Below are 22,621 nucleotides of genomic sequence, written 5' to 3' on the forward strand. Positions count from 1 at the left end.
AACAGAGAAACCGTATGAATAGAAAGTAATTTACAACAACAAGGTGATCTGGCATTATACGAGACTCATAAAAATGCAAAATCCAGTAAAAATCTTTTCATTTGAGAGTCATTTATATGTTAAACAGATGTTTAGACATATCCGAGTTTGCTTAAAATATTTCCTTATTAAAAGTTAGCGCAAACAATACACAATACTGCTCTATTTTAGTATTACACACAGCTGATCTTCCACTTATATTTTGATTAATTTGATAATATTATTACTAATAGTAGAGGATTCTACAGGGAACACACATATTGATGAAACAAATGTCTCTTGTAATGCACTGTAAGTTGCTTTGGAAAAAAGCATTTGACAAATGCATAACATGTACTGTAATACCATACAACTTGTTTGCTAGTTTGTAAAAATAAACAGCAATCACATTTACAATACTGAACTTATATTGTAAATCATCAAACTCCGCACTTCCAGGACATTTGGTTAGCATATACCACTCAATAGACCCTACTTAGGATACATGGAATAATCCATGTATTAAGATGGCTGGAAATTTTGCTGGATAAATGATAACCATCAATGTACAACAGTACAACAAACTGAAAAGATAATTTAATAAATTTACTTAAAGGGACAATAAGTATGATTTACCCCATCTAGTGGTGAAATTGTATTTTGCATTCAAACGAATAGTGCTCTCTAGCGCCTCGCTTTTCAAATGCGTGTTGCAACTACGGTAGCCGTTGTGTAATCACTGATCTCCTTGTCAGTTTCAGCTAGTTCACGTGTTCTGAATGAAAACGCGTTGGTAGGCTTGTGCTTTTTGTCCCTCTCTGCTATTATAGTTTATCAGTATAGCGGAACGACATGGAAGCCTCCTTGGACTTACCCGTTCAATGTAAGTAAAGAGGAGAAATTCTAAGCTTACAAAGAAAAGTCAGATCACTGCCAAAGGTCATTTGACACCAACAAGGACATATTTATGAATAAAGACATTGATTTTGATTAATAAAAACTAGGGCCGGGATTTGAACGCGTTAATTACGATTAATTAATTGCACAAAAAAATAACGCGTTAAACATTTTTAACGCATTTTAATCGCACTTATTTTTGCACCGCGGAACATTTCTCATTGGATGAGTTTCAGCGGACCTAATATACTGGAGCACCAACTAGCGTTCATCATGACTTCAGACAAAAAAAACAAACCACAGTGAACATGAACGAAGAAGCTGATGAGATCGCTTTGGTTGGCCCCGTGGATGGAATTTGTTTTTATAAAAAACGAACGGATGGAAGCGTCGATAAGAGCATGGTTGTGTGTAAGCTATGCAACAAGGAATTCACATAGTCACCGCAGCACATCAAGCCTCAAGTATCATCTCAATGCAAAACATATAGCAGCTAGCGTGGACATTAGCCCGACTCCGAGTACAACGACTTGGTTGAACAAAAATAAACAATATTTTGTTGCTTAAGCTTATGTATTCAGTCATTATTCATGGTATACTAAAAATCCATGTGAAAAAATAACTTCTCAATGTTCTCAGGTCAAATATTTATATGTGATTAAAATGTGATAAATTTCGATTAATCAATTACAAAGCCTCTAATTAATTAGATTAATTTTTTTAATCGAGTCCGGCAAATAAATTATTAAAAGTGACAAACCCTACTGCTACTTATATATAGCCTAATAAAAAGTATATATTTAGGTTCAGATGTCCATTAATATCTTTATCTAGTATTACATAGTATTACTAGTATAATGCTAATTTAGCTTTATGTAATTCAAACAAGATCACAGATTTAACAGTATTGTGTGTATACTCTAAGAAAAGATGCGTAATTTTAAAAAAAATTTTGGTTTTGTATTTATATTAAAAAGTGCTCTTCCATCATACAATATAGTTCTCATTTTTCATCCACTTAAAAAATCGCCACGTTTTATTTTGTGCCACCATACTACCTTGTGTAACTACTCATGTAACAGTCTTTAAATAGGGAAAACATGGTTTGGTTGCTTCTAAATTCATCCCTGTTTGGATCCTAAGGAATGAATGGGGCTAGGCTAAATGCTAACACACTCACGACGCGCTGTACAAAGATGAAGTGCACGCATTGAAAAAGATTGGTATGTATTCATTCGTCTAAGTTGAGGTAAGAACAAAGTAAAATATTGAAAAACTGTGGTGTTTTCCTTTAACACATAAGACTGTATAACCGTATTTCTATAGCAGAGACATTCTCAACCTCCATCTTTTTAATGTTCAAACTTCAGAGAACATTATGTGGTTGTGTGTGAAAATCGAGTGATTTTCAGTTCACTGGTCCACACAGAATCTTTAATCACTAATAAAAGAAACCTTTCAACATGTCCAGCGCCTTGACCTGCAGACAGCCATACTGTATACTGCACGCAGAGCTGCTCCTGTAATGCTATGTGACAGCATCACCACTGCTTTTCTCTCTGGCTGCGTGTCAACACAGCAACATCTCATCCACAGCTCATCCCAGCACACACTGTGTTCCCAATTCAATTATCTTCCCACACATAAGAGCTCCATTCAAACATTTTTGGATGCATAAAAGTCATTGCAAAACATGTTTGAATTTTTTTTGGGCAAAATAACTCAATCAATTGAAATGTAAAATAATAGGATTCTACTTGATGGAAAGCATCCAGTTTTTTCCATCTGTTCAGATTAGATACATTATATTTTTTCTTAAATTGAGAGCTTCAATTGAGCTTGTGGTTCCAATTTAATAAATACGCCGCTTTAAGACTTCACACTCAGATGTTTATTGCTGCAAAAGGTCTAACAAAACTGAAAAATAAACAACATTATTTTTTCACTTATAGAGAAACAAACTGAAGACAATAACACGCATTTAGTCAGAGATCAGAAGAAAGTACTCATCTCTTCTTTAAAAAGAAAGCCATAAAACATAACATATAACTCCATTTATTATCAAGCCCTGCTAAATACTGCTCACATGAAAAAAGACACAACATAGGAAATCTGTGTTGCTTTAAGCAAAAATAAAGCCAAAAGTGAGTCTCAGCTTTACAAGACAGGACCTCTCTCTGTACTCCAAATGTTAATCTTGTCAGAAGAGCCTCAGGACAATTTCGGTTCGTCTTTTCTTGAATGAAACCATCCCAGAGGACACTAGTGCAACACTGTTATTCGCTTACAAGTCTCTGAATGTGGCAAGACTGCGTTATGCACAAACCAAAGTGAATTACAAGGAAAAGTAGCGATGAGAGCATGTGTGCCAATATGTATGATACTTTTGTTTACAACCGTGAGAACAGATACTTCGGTCTATTGGCACCAGAGTGGTTTGGACAGCAGTTATGTGAATACGGCAAAGAGTTGTGTGAACGTTTAATGACAAGAATGTTTAAGGTGTAACACTTAATTTTCAGCTCTGGCACACCACACAACGCACCAGTAGGATACAGAAGGTAGTACAGCCGGTTGAGAAATGACATTCTCAGTAGTACATGTCCTGGACGAGGTTCTGGCACATCTCAATGTACGCCTCTTTCTCCTGAGCGCTCATCTGTTCCACCAGCTCGGGCCTCTGGCTCACTTCTCTGTAGGGGAACGGCCTTCCACCTACCATAACCACAGGGTCATCACCAACCTCCTCAAACTCATCATCTTCCTCCTCCTCTTCCTCTTGTCTACCCGGCCGCAAGGCGCTGGCGTTGTGCGCCGTGTGGGCTGGAGCCTGGGGTGGAGAGTCCTCGTCTGACTCGCTGGTATCGCTATCAGAGTCGCTGGCATTAGCGGTTGGAATGGTCTGTTTGGAGACGACGGCGCCTCCTGGTCCAGCTCCACTTCTCTTTTCGTGAATGAGGAGAGCCAGCATCACCTCCTCATTCTCGTCCTGCGTGGCTCCTCTTCCACTCACATCCTCCTGGGTTGCTATGGAGTCCTCGCCAGCTGGTGTGGAAAATTATAGAAAAAAGGTACAAATTCAAGGACAAATCTAAATGCTAAATATGACAACAGTGCAGTGTTTGTTTGAAATGTCCCTTAATCTTTTAATCTAACTAAGTTTAAGGCAAAATTACTGATTATTAATTCATTATAATTTCAATAAATAAATCAATGTCCCCATATGTTCAAGGGGTATGGTCTAGGCAAACGTGGGAGATATAGCCAATAGTGTAGGATCATGGCAGATAAGTGTTGTGATATTACGCAGTGCCCAAAAATAGTCCCCTGCTATTGAAAGTTACCAAGGGGACTATTTTCGGGCAGTGCGTAATATCACTACGCCTGCTGCAGCCATGTTACATCAGCAAAGTCCTTGATTATTACGCCAGAATGAAAATATAGTTCCTAGCATATCTGCCTAGAAAATCGCAACTTTTAATTTTCTGTCGGTCTAAGTACACAGTGTAACTACAGAAGAGTCAAGTTTTAAATAGGAAAAATATCAAAACTCTGTTGGTTATTTTTGAGCGCAATGCTAATGGTCTAATCAGATTTAATGGATTGTGCTAAGCTATGCTAAAAATGCTACACCAGACCCAAAGATCAGCTAAATGGATTCCAACACGGTAAAAATCAAATGTTTAACTCTAGGGGAGCTGGAAAATTAGCAATTTTCAAAAAAAGTGGAATATCCCTTTAACAAAGTAGACATGCAATAAATGTGCAGTTGGACACTTAGCACCATAAAGGTAGTCCACAATGCTTCAAGTCTAGCACTATAAGCACTAAAAGTCTATTAAAACCATAGCTTTGTATGAGGTACAGAGTAAAATTAAAGACATTATTCACTAAAAATCTATTTTAAATAAAAACTTTCTCATATTTCTATTTTTTTCTTATGGTGCTTAGTGCACTGTGCACACTGTTGCATAGCTTTAGATGAACTGTGAGCTCAAAGTCAAATTTAAGTTCAAAGGCTACTTTTATACCATTTCTGTGTAACTGGGCATTCAATGCATTTAAAGTTGCTGCGTATCACCTTTCATATTCCACAGAATATAATACAAAAGCTGATGACAGAAGAATAAATGAGAAATGTATAGATTTTTGGATGAGCCATCCCTTTCGGCCAACAAGTACCTTCAGGATTGCACAGGAGCAGGAATGTGAACAACAAAAGACAAATCATGATACAATTTTCTTAATGTACAGCCATAAAATGACTATCATTTATGATACAATGTGGCTGATTTGACTTACTGTGCTTTTCAGCATCTGTGTCGTTAAACGCTCCCTGCACTGTGCTTTCTGTCAGCCAAACAGGCCTCTCTTTGGGGGCTTTGCTCTTAGCGGTCTGCCCAGACTGAGACTCCTGGTCTTCCATGCTGATATCCACATCTTGATGGTAAAGGTCATATGTCGAGCCCTTGGTTTTCCATGTTTCCCGACCAGGTGCCCCTGCACCGCCTCCCGCTGCAGCCTGGGCGGCTCGCTCTCGACTGTGGACAGCAACAGTGGTGGGTTTGGGTTACTAAGAGGATTTTGAATGTGCTACATAACTGATTTCAACTGGCCATCTTTTAAAGCTGGTATTATTGAAAAAGCATCAAAATTGATGATAATAAGATCGACATGTTTTAAACTGTAAGTCACTTATTCGGTCATAAAAAAGCCTCTGTATAGTGCATGATGAATGAGTCACAATCGCTGGTCACCCACCCACATACATCCTGGCCACTTTTAGTAAACAGGAGAGGCTCACCTCTGTTTCAGAGCTGGGATTTCTGACGGTTCTGGCTCCAAGAGGTCATGGGACAAGTTGATGTTCTCAGTCTCTCGCAACAATACGTAGATGGGCTCTATCTGTTCATTGAAGCGTGCCACCAGAGTGCGGGCGTCTTTCTTTGGCACGGCTGATTCGTCCTCTTCTACCTCCGTTTTACAGAACGTACAGTGGAACTTTTCTGTGGTTGAGAGAAGGTCTTAATAAATAAAACATCTTATTTCATTTAAAGGGATAGTGATATTCTGTCATCATTTTCTTATCCTCATGTTGTTCTAAACCTGTATGAATTTCTTTTTTCTGATGAACATAAAAGAAGATAATTTGGTAAATGATGGTAAGCACACATCTGATAGTAACCATTGACATCCATAGTATGAAAAACAAATACAATGGAATTATTTGGGTACCATCAACTGTGTGCTTACCATTATTTATCAAAACATCTTCATCATATTATCACAACACTTCCATACTATTTGTTTTCCCACTAAGGAAGTCAATGGTTACAATCAGCTGTGTGCTTACCATCATTTATCAAAATATCTTCATCATCATACAGGTTATAAATCATACAGGTTTAGAAAAACATAAGGATGAGAAAACAATGACAGAATTTAAATTTTTGGGTGAACTATCCCTTTAAAGTATACAAAGATTACACAAACACAATTTTTCCACACAATGAAAACAGCTGGTTTTGTGACGTTTACACGATATCACCATCAAACGTGTCTGGAAAAAACAGGCGTTTAATTTTCTTTCTCAAGATACAAAAATGGGTCAAAAAGGGACAAAAAGGGAAAAACGTAATTTAACCTATACTGGGTTATTTTAACCTCCTAATGTAGCGTTCACACCAGAAGCGGAAGAGGTGGCAAGCATGAGTGATTTGCATGTTAAGTCAATGCAAAGACGCGAAAAGGAATCATGCGGCGCAGTAAGCGCAAATGTCGAAGAACGCACTGCGCGGATGGCACGGAACGCACAAATTAAGCGCTCCAGCGTTATCCGCGCGAGTTAAAAAATCTGAACTATGGCGGATTTTCGCGCCGCGTAGTGATTACAGGAAGCGAGCGGAGGCAGAAAAACAAAATAACAATGGAGGACAATCATCATTGCTATACGAGACATCTTCATACTTTTACAGGAATCGGTAGGATCTTTTTTGGAAGAAAGTGAATGAGGAGTTCGAACAATCTGGTAAGTTTACTCAATTTGAGCTATATAAGCCCCTCCCATGACGCAAATTTACGCGTAAATGTCTCAAATGACCAGAATTTCACACGCAAATGAAGCGAGTAGCCTCAAAATGTTCAAGCGTCCAACTACGCGCGAAAAGCACATTTTGCCACCTCTTCCTTGTCTGGCGTGAACGCACATATGTGGACATCACATTTTTTGTTGTTTGCACCACAATACTTAATTCTGTGTAACTGGAACCTGTTGTACACAAACGTGGACACTTACACTGCTTCATGTTCAAAGAAAATTTTTTGGTTGCTATATTTATTGGTTCTTCCTAACCCCAAATAGCTGAAAAAAAATCTAAAATGCAAGCCAAACCAAACCTCAGGTTATCAAAGCTTAGGAAGTTAACCCATTGTTGGGTCAAATATTAACATTTTCTGGGTTCAATTAAACTTAAACCCTTTTTGACCCAAAACTTGGTTGAAAAAAACAGCATTTTTTTATAAAGTATACATTTGGCAGATGCTTTTATCCAAAGTGACTTAAAAGGTATAAATTGTTATCAGTATGTGTGTTCCAAACTCAACATTTGTGTTGCTAACACTCCACCAGGGGTAGGCATCATCGGTCCAGGAGTGCCGATGTCCTGCTGAGTTTACCTCCAGCTTTAATCAAGCACACCTGAACAACTAATCAAGGTCTAAAGAGTCACCTTAACACTATAGAGAGGTGAGGTTTAATCAGGGTTGGAGCTAAAATCAGTAGGACATCGGCACTCCAGGATCGACGTTGCCTACCCCTGCTCTACACTGTCAGAAAAAAAGGTTTAAACCGGTACCTTTTCTGTCGCTGGGTTGGTACCATAAGGTTCCATTTTGTAGCTTTACAGGAATATAAAACATAATACAATGTTGTACCTTTTGTGTACATTACTGTACATTACACCACGGGCCTGTTGAATGCTTTATTCTGATTGGTTGTTCCATGGGTGTTGATTCTTTTCTGTAAACCCCAAAACTAGCCTATTAAATGCCTTAAAAATAGGCACCAGAGCAATGTTTGTGGTAACCATGGTATAAGAGGAATAATTGACTCCAGTCCTAATTGAATTATTTGAAAATAATGCACACCCACGGTGTGAAGATACTCCGCTTTGTGTCGTGTCACATACCACCTTGGGGGCTCATTATTAATTATTTTCTAATAATTCAACGGCCCGTTGTCAATTATTCCTTGCTTAAAGGTGCTCTAAGCGAATTCAAGTGTGTTAGACCATAAAACATTTTTTGTTACATACAGCAAACATCTCCTCACTATCTGCTTGCTGCCTGTCCGCTGATCAAACTGTAAAAAAGTGATCTCTGTAGACAGCCCAGGCTCCGCAAACTGCAATACAAACAAAGTGGCCAAACCTAGCACCATGAAACAAAACAAGGTGTTCCAGCCAATAAACGACAAGAAAGATTTGGGGGTGGGGCTTGGGCGCGTTCATGAAAGCACGGAAGGGAGGGGGAGCGGGAGGAGTTAGCTACGCTCCGTTTGTTTGAAAACAGTTCAAACATCAACAAAAAGTGACGTCTCACAGATTCGCTTAGAGCGCCTTTAAAGGTGCAGTGTGTAAATTTTAGCAGCATCTAGTGGTGAGGTTGCGAATTGCAACCAAAGACTCAGTCCACTGCTTACCTTTTGCTTTTAAAACACATAGAGAAGCTATGGTAGCCGCCACCGGACAAACATGTCATCGCCAGAGACAACTTAGCCAAAAAGTTTGTCCGTTAAGAGCTTCTGTAAAAACATGGCGGCACAAAATGGCTACTTCCATGTAAGGGGACCTTCGATGTATGTAGATAAAAACGTCTCATTCTAAGGTAATAAAAACATAACGGTTCATTATAAAAAGGTCTTTATACACCCCTGATAATATAGTTTTGTATATTATTTTGCATTTCTGTCAAGAGATCCTTCTAAAAATGACACATTGCACCTTTAAGGGATAGTCCGGCCAAAAATGAAAATTAGCCATCCAAGTTGCATAGGTCCATCCTTTCTTATACGAACACATATTCAGATATTTGTGAAAATGTCCTAGCTCTTCCAATCTTTATAATGGATGAATATAAGGTCCAGCTCCTTCAAGCCCAAAGAATGTGCATCCATCCTTTGCAAAAGTAATCTGCATGGCTCCAAGGGGATAAATAAAGGCTTTCTGAGACTAATCAATGCGATTTTGTAAGAGAAATATCCATATTTAAAACTTTACAAACAAAAATAACTAGCTTCCGGTAACACCGCCATCTTAGACTCCTCTGCATTCAGGAGAGAGTATCATCTGCTCCCTGCTTTGTGCCTCCACACTCTGTATTCATCATAAGTCACTACGAAAACTGGGTACATTTAACAGGTACAAAATTAAAGGTATAATATTGTACCCCAGAAGGTACAACATTTCAATGTGTTGTACTATATAGTAGGGGTGTCACGATTTCGATTTTAAATCGAAATCGATCGAAATTAAATCACAGCTTCGAACTTCGAATTAAAAAATGGGATCGTCGATGCTGCCACGCCCCCATTTCACGTCCGGTCGGCTTGCCAAGCGAGGAAAAAAAACTCTCAGAGATGCCTTTAAAAACATCTGTCCAGCGGAACGCGATCATATTTTAAAGACGAGGGATGCTACAACTCCTTGAAATGCATATCATAAACAGGATTAACAGTGATCTGACTTTGGACAGAGCGCAGCTCTCTGCACGTGCGCGATAGCGAGGGAGGCGCAAAGATGCAGCGGGTTATATTAAACAAAAGGATATTGCCTCAGCTTGCATGAAACGCATAAAACTGAACAAATACGTAAGGGTTACTACTTTAGTTTATGTTCAGACGTCGGACAGATGCGAGCACGTGCACTTGAGACAGAGAGAAGCGCAGCTGCTTATTATGCTGGATTTATTTCAGATGCTATGAGTCCAAGACACGCGCATTAAGTCCATGTTAGATGCGCGGATGGACTATTATTTCATAGCCTGCACTGGTGTCATCCTAATTTACCACGTTGGAAAACTTATTCCAGGCAACCCTTTCTGACATTCTATTTCCTTTGTTTTTAATTCTCATTTTTTGAGTTTGCCACGTTCCTCCTTCGCCAGCGTTGATAAGAGCTGTGTCAAAATGCGTCCTCATTTCTCCGCGCTGTTAATGATAGAACGAATGGATCCTTAACAGCCGAGGATATCCCAAACAATTAAAAGCTTTATTAAATAAAAGTGTGTATTTATTAGAATACTTTTTCTTGTCACTGTTTTAGTATTATAAGTTATGTTTTGTGTTAATATTATTCTGTTTATGTTGCGTATATTTCTGGGTTGATTATTTGATATGCTGTTAAATAGATTAATCTACATCAATGTGTCATATGTTCTGAAATAAATTAATATTTTTCTGATTACATATTTATTTTAATAAGTCAGAAATGTCTCCGCTGTTTTCTGCTGACAGGCGCGGTGGGCGCTACTGGGGGCGTGTGCAGCAGGTGACGCAAATTTTGGGTCCTCAGAAGGCTAGACCGTCTCATTTCAGTTCTTTTATTGAACTTCTAAGACTGCCACTATGAAAGACAGAGATGTCGCATGCTTAGAAGGACAGAGCTAATAACAAGCAGTCGATCCGGCACCCGCCCGAATTTAATTAAAATATTATTTTTCGTCACGTCATCCGCCCGATCCATTAAGCCAACCGCGCATAGTCATGTGCGTGCAAGAAGGAATCCTCTCTCTACAAGCTCTCGCGTTAAGTGAAGCCCACAAACCCCCATGCGAGTTTTGCAATGTGCATGTTAATGTTAAAGAATAATAATAATAACAATAATAAATAATGGCATATAATTTTTGTCTAAATTATATGCCATATAAAAAATATGTAAAAATCGAGAATCGGATCGAATCGTGACCTTAGAATCGAAAATGTAATCGAATCGAGGATTTGGAGAATCGTGACACCCCTACTATATAGCCATAAAGGTACAAAAACAAACCTTTGATGTACCAACCCAGTGACAGAAAAGATGCAGTTTTAAACCTTTTTTTAGACAGTGTACCAATTACTCAGTAACACCAGCAACCTTCTGGTTACAAATCTTGAGCCTCAAGTGGGTCCGATACCACCACCAACACCATTTTATCAGAAAAACAGCAACATGGCCCTCAGCTTTTGCTTAGTATACCTCAGTTTTGCCTCCAGTGTTATTTATGATGTCCCTGGACTCACTTTATATATATACAATGACCGAGGAAGAGTAATAATGTGTGGACCAATTACAGTTACAGCTCAATGTCATCTGGGAAAAGATGCCAAAATCATTTTTCCACCTAAATAAAGTGAACGAACTTTCACAAACATAAGGAAAAACATCCACACAAACTCTTCACTTGCAGTTCCGCTGCTGGTCTGGTCTGCCATCTGTTGCTTAAGTTATTTACAGCCTATCGATGAGAACACACACAGCAGGGCTCTGCGTGTGCGTATAGCGCCGTCTACTACCTGAATATACAGTAGGATCCATGTCTTTATTTTGCATATGTTGCTTGGGCATGGACTATGACAGCAATTACCGCGGTCAGCCACAGATGGTGCGGATATTGTCACATACCTTTATTTGTGCGGTTACATCGAGAACGTGCATGTGTTATCATGAACATACAGTAGCTATTTGGTTTTCAAGGTGAAATATTTTAAGCAAATGAGTTTACAGCCCTGAGGTGAATCGAAGGAGTAAACCATTCACCGCAATTTCCATTTTAAAAGCTTCGTTGGAAAGTTGACAACAAATTCTGCGCGAGTGCCGAAAAACAATCACCTCTGGCTCGGGTTTTTCGCTACAGATGTCTCCTCTGCCAATTCATGGATGGAGAGAGAAAAAGAAAACAATTTGACAAGCACAAAGAGAGAAACAGAAATTGTGTGCCCGTATGTGTGTGTAAAAGAAAAGAAATGACATTCATGCGAAGCAAAGATAAAGACAGGTCTGGGCTATATCTGACACTGCTCCGGAGAAGAAGAAAAAAATATCGACAAACCCTGACCGCAGGGAACAATTAAACTGCAACCCTCTCGGTCAGTCAGTCTGTCTCCTTGCTCTCACACATCCACACAAAGAAAATCACAAGCAGTTGGAGGCGCAAAGGTAACAGGCCGAATATAAAATATCTGGCGGGTTCAAAAGTGCCATTGTCAAACACATGCAAACATCATGTAAAGTACAGGGCAGCAAAGCATGAATTACTGGACCAGATAGTTAATGCGGTGTAACACTGAAGAAGTGCTTGCATGATGTGACAAAGAAGGAGGTTTGAGGAAAAAAGATAAAAAAGAAACTTTAGGTAGATCAAGATAGGAAGTGTTATTGGACCTGTGATATACCCAAAACAGCTATACTGTTATACAGATATTTATCAAATCAGAGCAATAGAGAAACAGACAAATAGCATATGGCATAAAACACACACACACTCGCACACACACACACACACACACACACACACACACACACACACATACACACACTCGCACACACACACAGGTAAAGTGTGTATCAGCTCTGTGCGAACACACACACATTGTCAAAATGATCTAAAGGAACATTGAGCTGTTGGCGTGTAGGCACACATTAATGCTTTCTGTTAGAGAAAAGTGGGCTGCTGTCTTTGTGTTGATAGTTTTTGTATGATCTTTTAGATATGAATAGGTCTGGTTTAAATTACATAGCAGCTCTTTCCAACGATTCAAAGCTCTTTTAAAAGAGGGATGGCGCTTTGTTCGGTCGTCTACGGCGAAGAACAAAAGGACTTTTGTTATGAGCCCATAAATGATGAATCCGGCATCATTTCAACATTTGAGAGAGAAAAACTGTTCATGATGGAGCAATTGTGATTAATGTACACTATTGAGTCCAATTACAAGAGAAATTGCTTTGTTGTGTGATTGTGTTAATGCACCAATAATGACACGGGAACAATTTTTTAGTTTTAAAGTTTTATACTACATTAAAAAGTTTGGAGTTTTGTATCTTTAGGGGTTTTCACACTGCGCTTAACCCTGGGTTATCTTCATTCTAAACCCCGCTTTTAACCCTGGGTTAAGGAGCGTTTCACACCTGTAATTTGAAAGCGGTGTTAGCACCGCTTTTTACCCAGGGTTTTGAAACCCTGCTCTGGAGCAGGGTTAGCACCGCATTTGTGGTGTTAACCCCGCATTGTGGTGCCAAATGCATGCAGTGTGAAACGAAGCAGGGTTAGAATGTTATGACCCTAATTAAACACAGCTGAAGTAGCTAATCAAGGCTTGATAATTACAGACAGGTGTGTTAAAACTGGGTTGGAGACTCCTGACCCAGGGTTTAGGAATGCACAGTGTGAAACGTGCAAACAATGAATACCCAGGGTTATCTCTTAACCCCTGGTTAAGTTTGAACAGTGTGAAACATGAAAAAAATAACCCAGGATTCCGTTAACCCTGGGTTTAGAATAACCCAGGGTTAACAATTTCAGGTGTGAAAAGCCCTTTTTAGTCTGTGTGTATCTTACTGGGGTCATTAAAGGGACATTCCACTTAAAAAAAATGCTCATTTTCCAGCTCCTCTAGAGTTAAACATTTAATTCTTGCCGTTTTGGGGTCCATTCGGTTGGTCTCCGGGTCTGGCGCTGGCACTGTTGGCGTGGCTTGGCGCGGTCCATTGAATCTGATTGGACCATTGGCATCGCGCTAAAAAATAACCAAAGAGTTTCAATACTTTCCCCTTTAAAACTTGGCTCTTCTGTAGTTACATCAGGACCTAAGACCGACAGTAAGACCAAAGTCCAATAATCAAGGACTTTGCTGATGTAACATGGCTGCAGCAGGTGTAGTGATATTGCGCACTGCACGAAAATAGTCCCTTGCTATTAAAAGTAACCAAGGGGACTATTTTCGGGCAGTACATAATATCGCTACGCCTGCTGCAGCCGTGTTGCATCAGCGAAGTCCTTGATTGTTGCATCAGAATGAGAGTATGGTTCCTAGCCATATTGGCCTAAAAAATTAATTGGTACACAATGTAACTACAGAAGGGTCAAGTTTTAAATAAAAAAAATATTGAAACTCTTTGGTTATTTTTTAGTACGATGCTAATGGTCTAATCAGATTCAATGGATTGTGCTAAGCTATGCTAAAAGGGCCAGCGCCAGACCCGGAGATCAGCTGAATGGATTCCAAAATGGTAAGAATCAAATGTTTAACTCTAGGGGAGCTGGAAAATGAGCATATTTTCAAAAAAAGTGGAGTGTCCCTTTAACTCTTTCGCTGCTATTGACGAGATAACTCGTCAATTAAGAGAAAAACGCTTCCCTGCCAATGAAGAGAATTTCCGGCTTTCCACAATACCGCTATTATCCACCAGGTGGCGCACTTCCACAACTAATACAACCCGGAAGTAGCGCCTCATGTGAAAGAAAGTACTCCGTGTATGTTTAAAAGATCAATCTGCATCTGATATCTATAAAAAGTCCTTCACAAAAATGGAATTATCTCAGCTTTTTTCCCAAAATTTGGTGTTTTTGAAGAAACCTTCCCATATTTGAGAGGTGATAAAAAGAGAACGAATGAAGGTAGGATGAAACGTTTTTTTTTTGGAAGCAGAGGGTCTGTTCTTTTAGTTTGATATATTGTTTGTTTATATTTAAAGAAGAACATTTTCTGGAAGGCATTAAACTTTTGTAAAAATCATAAAAAATACTGCCGTTGGCCACATTTTTATTTAAATGCTGGCTGGGAAAGAGTTAAAAAATAGTTCACCCAAATATGAAAATTCTGTGTTACAAACCTGTATAAATTTATTTGCTGCATTGACGTCCTTAGTAGGAAAAAGAACACAATGGAAGTGAATGGGGTCTCTGATCGGTTTTGTTTCTAATATTTCTCCAATACCTTCCTTTGTGATTATCAGGACAAATACATTCATAGAGGTTTGTAACAACATTAGAAGAAGTAAATGATGACAAAATTTTCTTTTTTTTTTGGTGAATTATCTCCTTTATTACATTGTGGTGCTAAAAGTTTTACAAAAGTTGCAGATATATACACATAAAATTACGGTAATTCATAAAAACTAAATCCTGTTGGACCTAAATTGCTTTTTTAATCAAATGTTCTCAAAACAGACAATGTCCCTCCAATACAAGGCAACAGCACACAGCAAATTATTCTTCATTGTTAAACTAAAACCTATTTGTGATTAAAGATACAGCTGGGGACAGAGCAAGTCCTTGAATACGGCAAATCCCAACTCTCTAGTATAAGAAATACATCAACACAGAAATGAAAACTGTGTTCAACAAACCTTTTCAAAGAAAATCTGTGTTATTTGAGCTACAAAATTGTATAAACCACTCATGTGGTGGACAGACTCCTGATCTAGATAAACACTACAGTTTTTATTACATACATACATACATACATACATACAGGTTTGTTTTTCACTTCTGATAGTGAATCTTGCTTTACATAGACACGACAAAAGTCAAAAGAATGAGATATTTCCTTTTTGAAAGTGTGAAATTGAATGTTCATTCTTGTACAATGCCTCACAGATGTCCATTGTAAGTGCTTTACTGAAAATGCAATTTTGCTTGCTTTTCCAAACTGCAAAAGCTATTGGACTAGGGTCTTAAAAAAAGATGAAAGAGAAAAACTCTAAATGATTTTCTGTGATAGTGGACAGTAGGAATCTATAGATGGACATCTATAGAACTGAGGAACAAGAGAAATGTATTATCTGTGGTTACTAAAACCATGGCAGAAATGCCACATCACATACTACTAACTACATTTGTTAGGGCATTTTAAATAATAAAACAACATTGTCCAACCTCTAATCTTAATATTGTGAGGTTCAGGTCTTTCCGATCTGTCTTTAAAGCCCTGATATATGCATATGTGTGAAACTGGAAGAAGAGACAGGGATTACAGCAATAAGACAGGGTGAAGACATGCGAGATAGGATCAGCGAGCGACTTATTACAGCGCACAGCTGACCCAGTCGGATCACCTTATCTGCTCTAACACCTCACCAATCAAAGAGATTTGCAAAGATCAATCCTTTTTCCTGAAAGATGGGAGGATCTGGATGTGCTTGACCAAGTGGATCAATATTCTTTCCTCCACCAAGATATGGCTAACTCACATCAGCATTAAAAATAAAATGTAATGTTGGAGGCAGGGGGTTGACGGGTAATCCCAAAACATCAGTGCATGTTCCAGTCTACCCGGAGGGCAAACAGTGTGCATCCCAAAACAAATCCTTTGAGGTCAGCTACACAAGCTTGAGCCAAAGATGAGGATTTCTAGACACACAGTCCCCCTATTCTGTAAAGTTAAATCTGAGTTTTTGTAAACTCGTCCAGGAGAAAACAAAGGATAAGTATACAGTATAATGGCGGGATATACACAAGATGAGGTTCTTCATCATGGACATTTCGTTCTTCCATTCCCTCCTCGCCTGTCTGCTGGTCCTGCTGATGTGTATCCTAGCAACAGCTTTGCCTCCCTGTCTGCTGGTGTACTTTCAGCAGGGTGAGGGTGAACGCGTGCCACACGGGTCTTTACCTTCCTCTCCATTTCTTTGTCTCTCATAACTCACCTTTGGCCCTATTCTCAGCCCTCCATCACTCTCTGTCTTTTATTCCTATTCTTTCCATTCAGTCACACTACTCGCATAGTCACTGTGAGGAGTTCCTATTGTCAATAAGGTACAAGCAAAGAGTTAATATAACCAGTGTTAAATGCAAAGCCAAAAATATGTGACCATGTCTGTGAAATCCACGCTGAAGTCTCAATCTAATTTTAAGATAAGGAGCATCAAATTTTAATTTCAATCTTTGACATGGCCTTAGTCAATATTTAAAGCTCATGTAACACATGCTGTTTCTGCATTTCTGATGTTAATTTGGAGTACCTATAGAGTACTATTACATCCTTTATATCTCTAAAGAGTCTTTAGTTTAATCAGATTTATAAAAGAAAGATTAGCTTTACCGAATCTTTCCGATAACTTAAGAATAAATTAATAAGGAGGAGTTACTACCGCGAGAGGAGCGAGTACGAGTCATGCAACACTATACAACACTGTTTAACTTATGATTCACTACATGTTCGTGCCATTTATATAATATGCACGCGCTATTTCCAACATAAGACAGAAGTCTTACTTACTGCATGCAACTCATGACCTGGTTGGGACTTTTCAATGAAATCCAGCGCATCAAACACACGAGCAAAACTCCGCTGCTACCCCGGATAATAAACTATATCCATTGTTTCCATAAGGCTGACTTTCTTCTCCTTACATCCAAACACACACTTCTTCTTTCGTGCAATCGTTGAGTTTTGAAATTAAACAAAGCTGTCGCATGATATGATGTTTGTAAGTTCTAGCGTCTCCCGTTGATTGACGGGTGGGCGGGGTTTTCCGAGGGAAGTGCTCATAAAAAGAATGATACATAAAGAAACCCCTGAAACGTCAGCTGGACCCGTAATCGAAAAAACTTTCTGAAACTTGTACGAACCCTGGCGAAGTGCATTCGGCACAGAAATACTTTGTAACACGCCCAACTGCTTTTTTGACACTTACGTTTAGCATGAGGAAACAACTCTATAACTGTGTTAATAAGTCAGAATGCATGAAATACCATCCATTTAAAATATTAAGGTTATATTTTCACACCATATTTTTTACAATATAAAGGATGATTTGATTTCATATAGAAAGTAGTTATGTATGAAACCCAAATGTATGTGTAAAAGTAAAAGTCTATCTACACTCTCAGAAAAAAATAACAAAATTTGTCACGTGGTGTTTCTCAATGTCAAGGAAGGATCCACGAAAGCCAGAATTTCGAGGAGGCTACGTCATCGATCGAAGGACTGTTCAAAAAATATCCCATATAAAGGAAATAGGCATATGTCAGTGTTTCCCATACATTGATTTATTTGCGGTGGCCCACCACAGAATCAACACTAGCCCCCACAAATAGAATTTTCATGACTCCCATTTACATTTTTATTTCACTATTTAAAACAGCTTAATTTGGCTTAAAATATAATTTGATATATAATACAGATCAAATACAGATATAGATCAAAGAGTAGAAGTGAAACATATTTCATGTGCCACTGCCAACACTAGATCAAACGCAAACACGACATGATGACGTCACATATATGCTAACTAGTGAGTGACGTCATCACCACCACAGTCTCCTCAAAATCCTGTGGGAAACACTGATATGTGTAGCCTTCATGCTATCAAATCACCCACAACAAGCCTATGCGCGCAGCACCGAAAGCAGACCTTTTCATTGACGTAATGACGCAATGACGTGCATTTGCTAGCCTGTTCCATTTACCAGGACCAGTCCTGCCAAGAAAGTATCCTTGACATTGAGAAACACCTACTGGGACAGTAACTTTAAAGAAGGTCCTAATAATCCTTTTAGGTACAAACATGTATTTTTGAAAAGGTACCGCCCCAGTGACAACTCTTCTACCTTCTTGTACCTTTTTTCTGAGAGTATTTGTACTACAGTTACTTACTTAATATTATTCATAAGACAGGTCTGTGCAAAGTAACTAGTTAAGTTTATCTTGGTGTCTGCACCAGGCCACTCAGAAAAAACTAAATATCCATAAAGATCTGTTTACATGAAGTTGGTTCTTTAAAAAGGACAAATTTACAGCTCAAACAACATTTTATTACTAAGGAATTCATGTAAGTGAATCCACCAAAATACAGTAATTACATTTCTGCATTAAAGGCTTCCCTTGCCTGTCACGCTTTCATTTTAAGAGCATTACTGTTAACATTTCCAAAGGCAGAATAAGCCTAAACTGCACACCACAGATGCAATGCATAAACATTAGGTAAAATATGAATAAATAAACAGGATGTTCTTTTAATCGCACACATACGCTAAGTGCTTTAATATAAAAGTGTTTGAAGAGGGTGCAGATAAATCCACGTTAGTCGAGTCAGCTGTGTTCAGTGGTGTTGAGAGTCAGCTGTCAAACTTTCTTCCCATTTATTTCCCCTCTGAACACAGGCTGAACATACACAGATTAGATCTATTATATATGACACAAGACTGCTGGAATGGACTTCAATACACACTGCAGCTTTGGTTTTTCTGGGTGCAGTCCCTAATAAAAGCTTAAACAGCAGTGTGCTGAGCTTCACAAATACGCCATCTCAGGATTCATTATAACACAAGTCACGTCAAGAGCGGCACTAGTGTGTGTGTAAATTTTCCAAGTATATAAATCAGCAGCTGTTGAAACAAGAGGTGAATGACAGTAAGCCAGAGGAAAAAAAAGCAAGACGACGGCGACAACGTAATGTGTTAATCCTCACAGCTTTTATCCTGTTTATTTTTAAATCTTTTAAATCTTTCAATTTCTGTCTGACGCAATTTGACATCAGTCTCAAGTGTGTTCAAACTAGCAGTAATTCATTATGACACTGTTTCAAAACTCCCAGAAAACATTCAAGTGCTGCAAACGTTTCTGATGCCTTGTATGCAACTCTTTACCTTTGCTGCCATCATGTGTCAGCAAGCAGTTCTGCAAGTGTATAATATATAAATATCTGGTTGTTATAACTGTTCCTGTAGCTCAACGGGTAGAACATTGCAATGGCGGCACAAAGTCATGGGTTTGATTCAAAGGAAACACACACTGATTTGGATGAAAGTGTCTGCCAAATGCATAAATGAAAATGTAATAATAGAAATGTAAATGCTTTACCAGTCAAAATATATGAACACTGTGTGTAGCAATAGTATTTCTTTTCTTCCGGATTGAGGATCATATCCTATATTAATTGGAAATTGCAAAATCCCGCTAATAAGGCTTTGACATGGGTTCTCCTAAAGGAAGTCACCCCAAAATAGTGTTAATCCAATTCTTGCGAAATCATAAAGTCGTCTTTATACACTTATAAAACATTCATTAAAAACTATGATTTTTTTTGCACAACACCTGCACCAAAGTCATTTAGGAAAGCAACAAAAACAGATGACACAGAACAATCATATTGATGTAGTACCCTTGGATCAAGTAAATAACTAATGGCGCTTTTCCATTGCATAGTACCCCACGGTTTGGTTTAGGTCGGGTCAGCTTACTTTTAGGGGCTTAGGGTTAGGTTAGGGTGCAGTACGTAGTACCCAATACTTTTTTAGTACCACCTCAGTCGGGGTTCCATGCGTGCCGAGCTGATACAAAAACGTGACGCGAAAACATTGTAGATGACTGATTGGTCTGAGAGAATCGTCACTCCCAGTGTCACCGCTATAATGTAAAAGATTAGCTTTACCTTTATGCTAGCTTTCACTGTCTCGACTAAACCTGTTGTCATCTGTGCTTTGTTGCAAGTTCCCAAACTCCCTTTTAGCGATGAAAAACATCCACAGGTTGAGAATCAGGAACACCATAACAGTTTTTTCCAGACTTGCAGTTTGTGGCGGCACATTCGCAATGCATACGTTCGTATATATGCTTAAATGCAACTTAAATGAGGCTCAGCGGAGCGTGTCGACTGACGCCATAGGGTGTTTGTACAAAAACTGTCATGTGAGACAGAAGTGGTGATAAACACGATGTGCAAACATCTATTTGTGGTGGTCAATTTTAATTTTGCGGCAGACTGAGAAATAAATAAATGTATGGGAATGTACAACGACGCTCCCACTTGTATGAGGTTTCAGCAGTAGACAGCGCAAATATAACAACATGCCTATAATCCCTCCCACTCCGAAGTGATAAACTCGATGGAAAAGCTAACCAAGCCAAAGTGAGGTGAGATGACCCGACCCAAACTATGCAATACTATGCAATGGAAAAGCGCCATAAATGGATCACACTGTTAAAAGACAAACATCTTGGGCATTACACCACCATCCCTCTCCTACCTCTCATCCTCCCCTCTCCCTTATACTCACCAGTCATGGGGTCAAACAGCTGGTTAGCCTCCAGGTCGGTGAATGTGCTAAGGCAGAAGGGGCAACGAAAAGAGGCTCTGTTAGTCGAGTCCCGTTCATCCGTCTCAATGCGTCGGCGCATGTGATCCAGCTTATACTTGACCACGTTGACCAGCAGCCTGTAGTTAATGAAATAATAATTGTGCCGCGTCGCCTTGCCATCAGGTGCCGTTTCCATGCGCATGCGACACTTGACGAACTTGTCGGCCTTGAGTGTGTTCAGCACCGAACGGAGCTGCTTGCGGTCAAATTTGAGCAGTTCAAGCATGTCCTCTTCACGCACGCAAGGGTTTCGGATCAGCACGTCCAGAGCGAGTGCGTGCTCGATGCCATAAAAGCCCCGCACAACCTGCTTGGCCAACCGTTTCAGAGCATTGGGGACCTCTGTGTGCAGCTCTGGTTCTGCCATGATGGAGCGAAAGTGTAGAACTAAATGGAGCAATGAAGAGACAAAACTAGCTGAAGACGTGTGGTTGGTGGAGATGGGATTTGGCTGTAAGAAGTGTACTTGATTGTTAGAGGAACGGTTTGGGGTGCAAGGCAGGGATCAGGTGGGAATCTATTTGAGATGAGGTTCTGTAGACGAAGAAAAAAGACAGATTAGCTACAAATATTCGGCACTCACTTGTTTGCATTGTTTACAACTTATTTATTTACACTTTAATGTCATACTAACAATGAATAGGCTTGCCTTGATGACAGTTAACATTTATTTTACATTTTGATTCAGTTTTAAATTTTCTGTTGGTTGTATTTTGTTTTAATATCAATATTATTATTTTGTTCAGTGTTAAAAAACTAAAACGGAAAGTGCTTCTGGACCAGTGTTGTTTAGATCCTGCAAAATGGTCTATAACCCATGAATGACCAGCTTGGACTAACTATGTAAAACAATCTTGAGCGTGCTGAGCAGTATTACGTAGTTATTTTAAGCAGTGAGTAGGCATGAAACCAGTTACATGCTTTATTCATCTTATAATATTCTTATGTGAGCTCGTGATCATGTTAACAGTCATTTAATCTTTAGCCACTCAGTGTCAATCACTGTGTTTTAACAACAGATTTATATAGATATAACAGCTAGTAAGAACAAATGCCAAGTAATGATCATGGAAATCCAGATACAATGTACTTCTTAAAAACTAGCATAATTTACACAATTAAAAAAATGTAACAGTGAAGCTATTTCCCAAATGAGCTTCATTACATTCTAGTAGAGAGTTTAATATTAGATTAAAATAAATCGGTGAATCACAAATGCAGTTAAACCAAATACATTCAACAAAACAAACAATATTGAACGCTGAACGATTGAAATAAAATTACCTCTAACGTTAATTTTCCTCCTGTTTCGTTGAGAACAAGTTTTTCTCATACAACATCACGCTAACGCTTAGCGGAAATGACGTACGGCCTGTTGCTCAAAAGTCCGGTGATGAGTTCAAATAAAAAATAAAACACATTAAAAACACATTGATCTAAAAAAAATTGTGTAATATTTCAACAAAATCATAAAGTACTTATATAAAGCATAGAAATACAAAAGAAGTATACTTTGCGATTATACTTTGGGCTAATTCGCTGGGGCAGTATTTATAATATTGTAAATCGGGATATAAATTAAAATAAT

The 22,621-nt window shown here is 38.8% G+C and overlaps 1 protein-coding gene across 1 annotated transcript; it reads right to left on the bottom strand.

Moving 5' to 3' along the window:
* Positions 1-2,783: 2,783 nt before the first annotated feature.
* On the bottom strand, positions 2,784-22,468 carry gtf2e1 (general transcription factor IIE, polypeptide 1, alpha). The gene is made up of 5 exons (XM_055215811.2): positions 22,318-22,468; positions 20,953-21,567; positions 5,720-5,921; positions 5,218-5,456; positions 2,784-3,960 (listed from the first exon to the last, which is right to left on the bottom strand). The coding sequence occupies exons 2-5, from the start codon at positions 21,398-21,400 to the stop codon at positions 3,506-3,508; spliced, it is 1,344 nt and encodes a 447-aa protein (XP_055071786.2). The 5' UTR covers positions 21,401-21,567; positions 22,318-22,468; the 3' UTR covers positions 2,784-3,505.
* Positions 22,469-22,621: the final 153 nt, after the last annotated feature.

Source organism: Misgurnus anguillicaudatus, chromosome 17 (genome assembly GCF_027580225.2).
Source record: "Misgurnus anguillicaudatus chromosome 17, ASM2758022v2, whole genome shotgun sequence".
Classification (NCBI taxonomy): domain Eukaryota; kingdom Metazoa; phylum Chordata; class Actinopteri; order Cypriniformes; family Cobitidae; genus Misgurnus; species Misgurnus anguillicaudatus.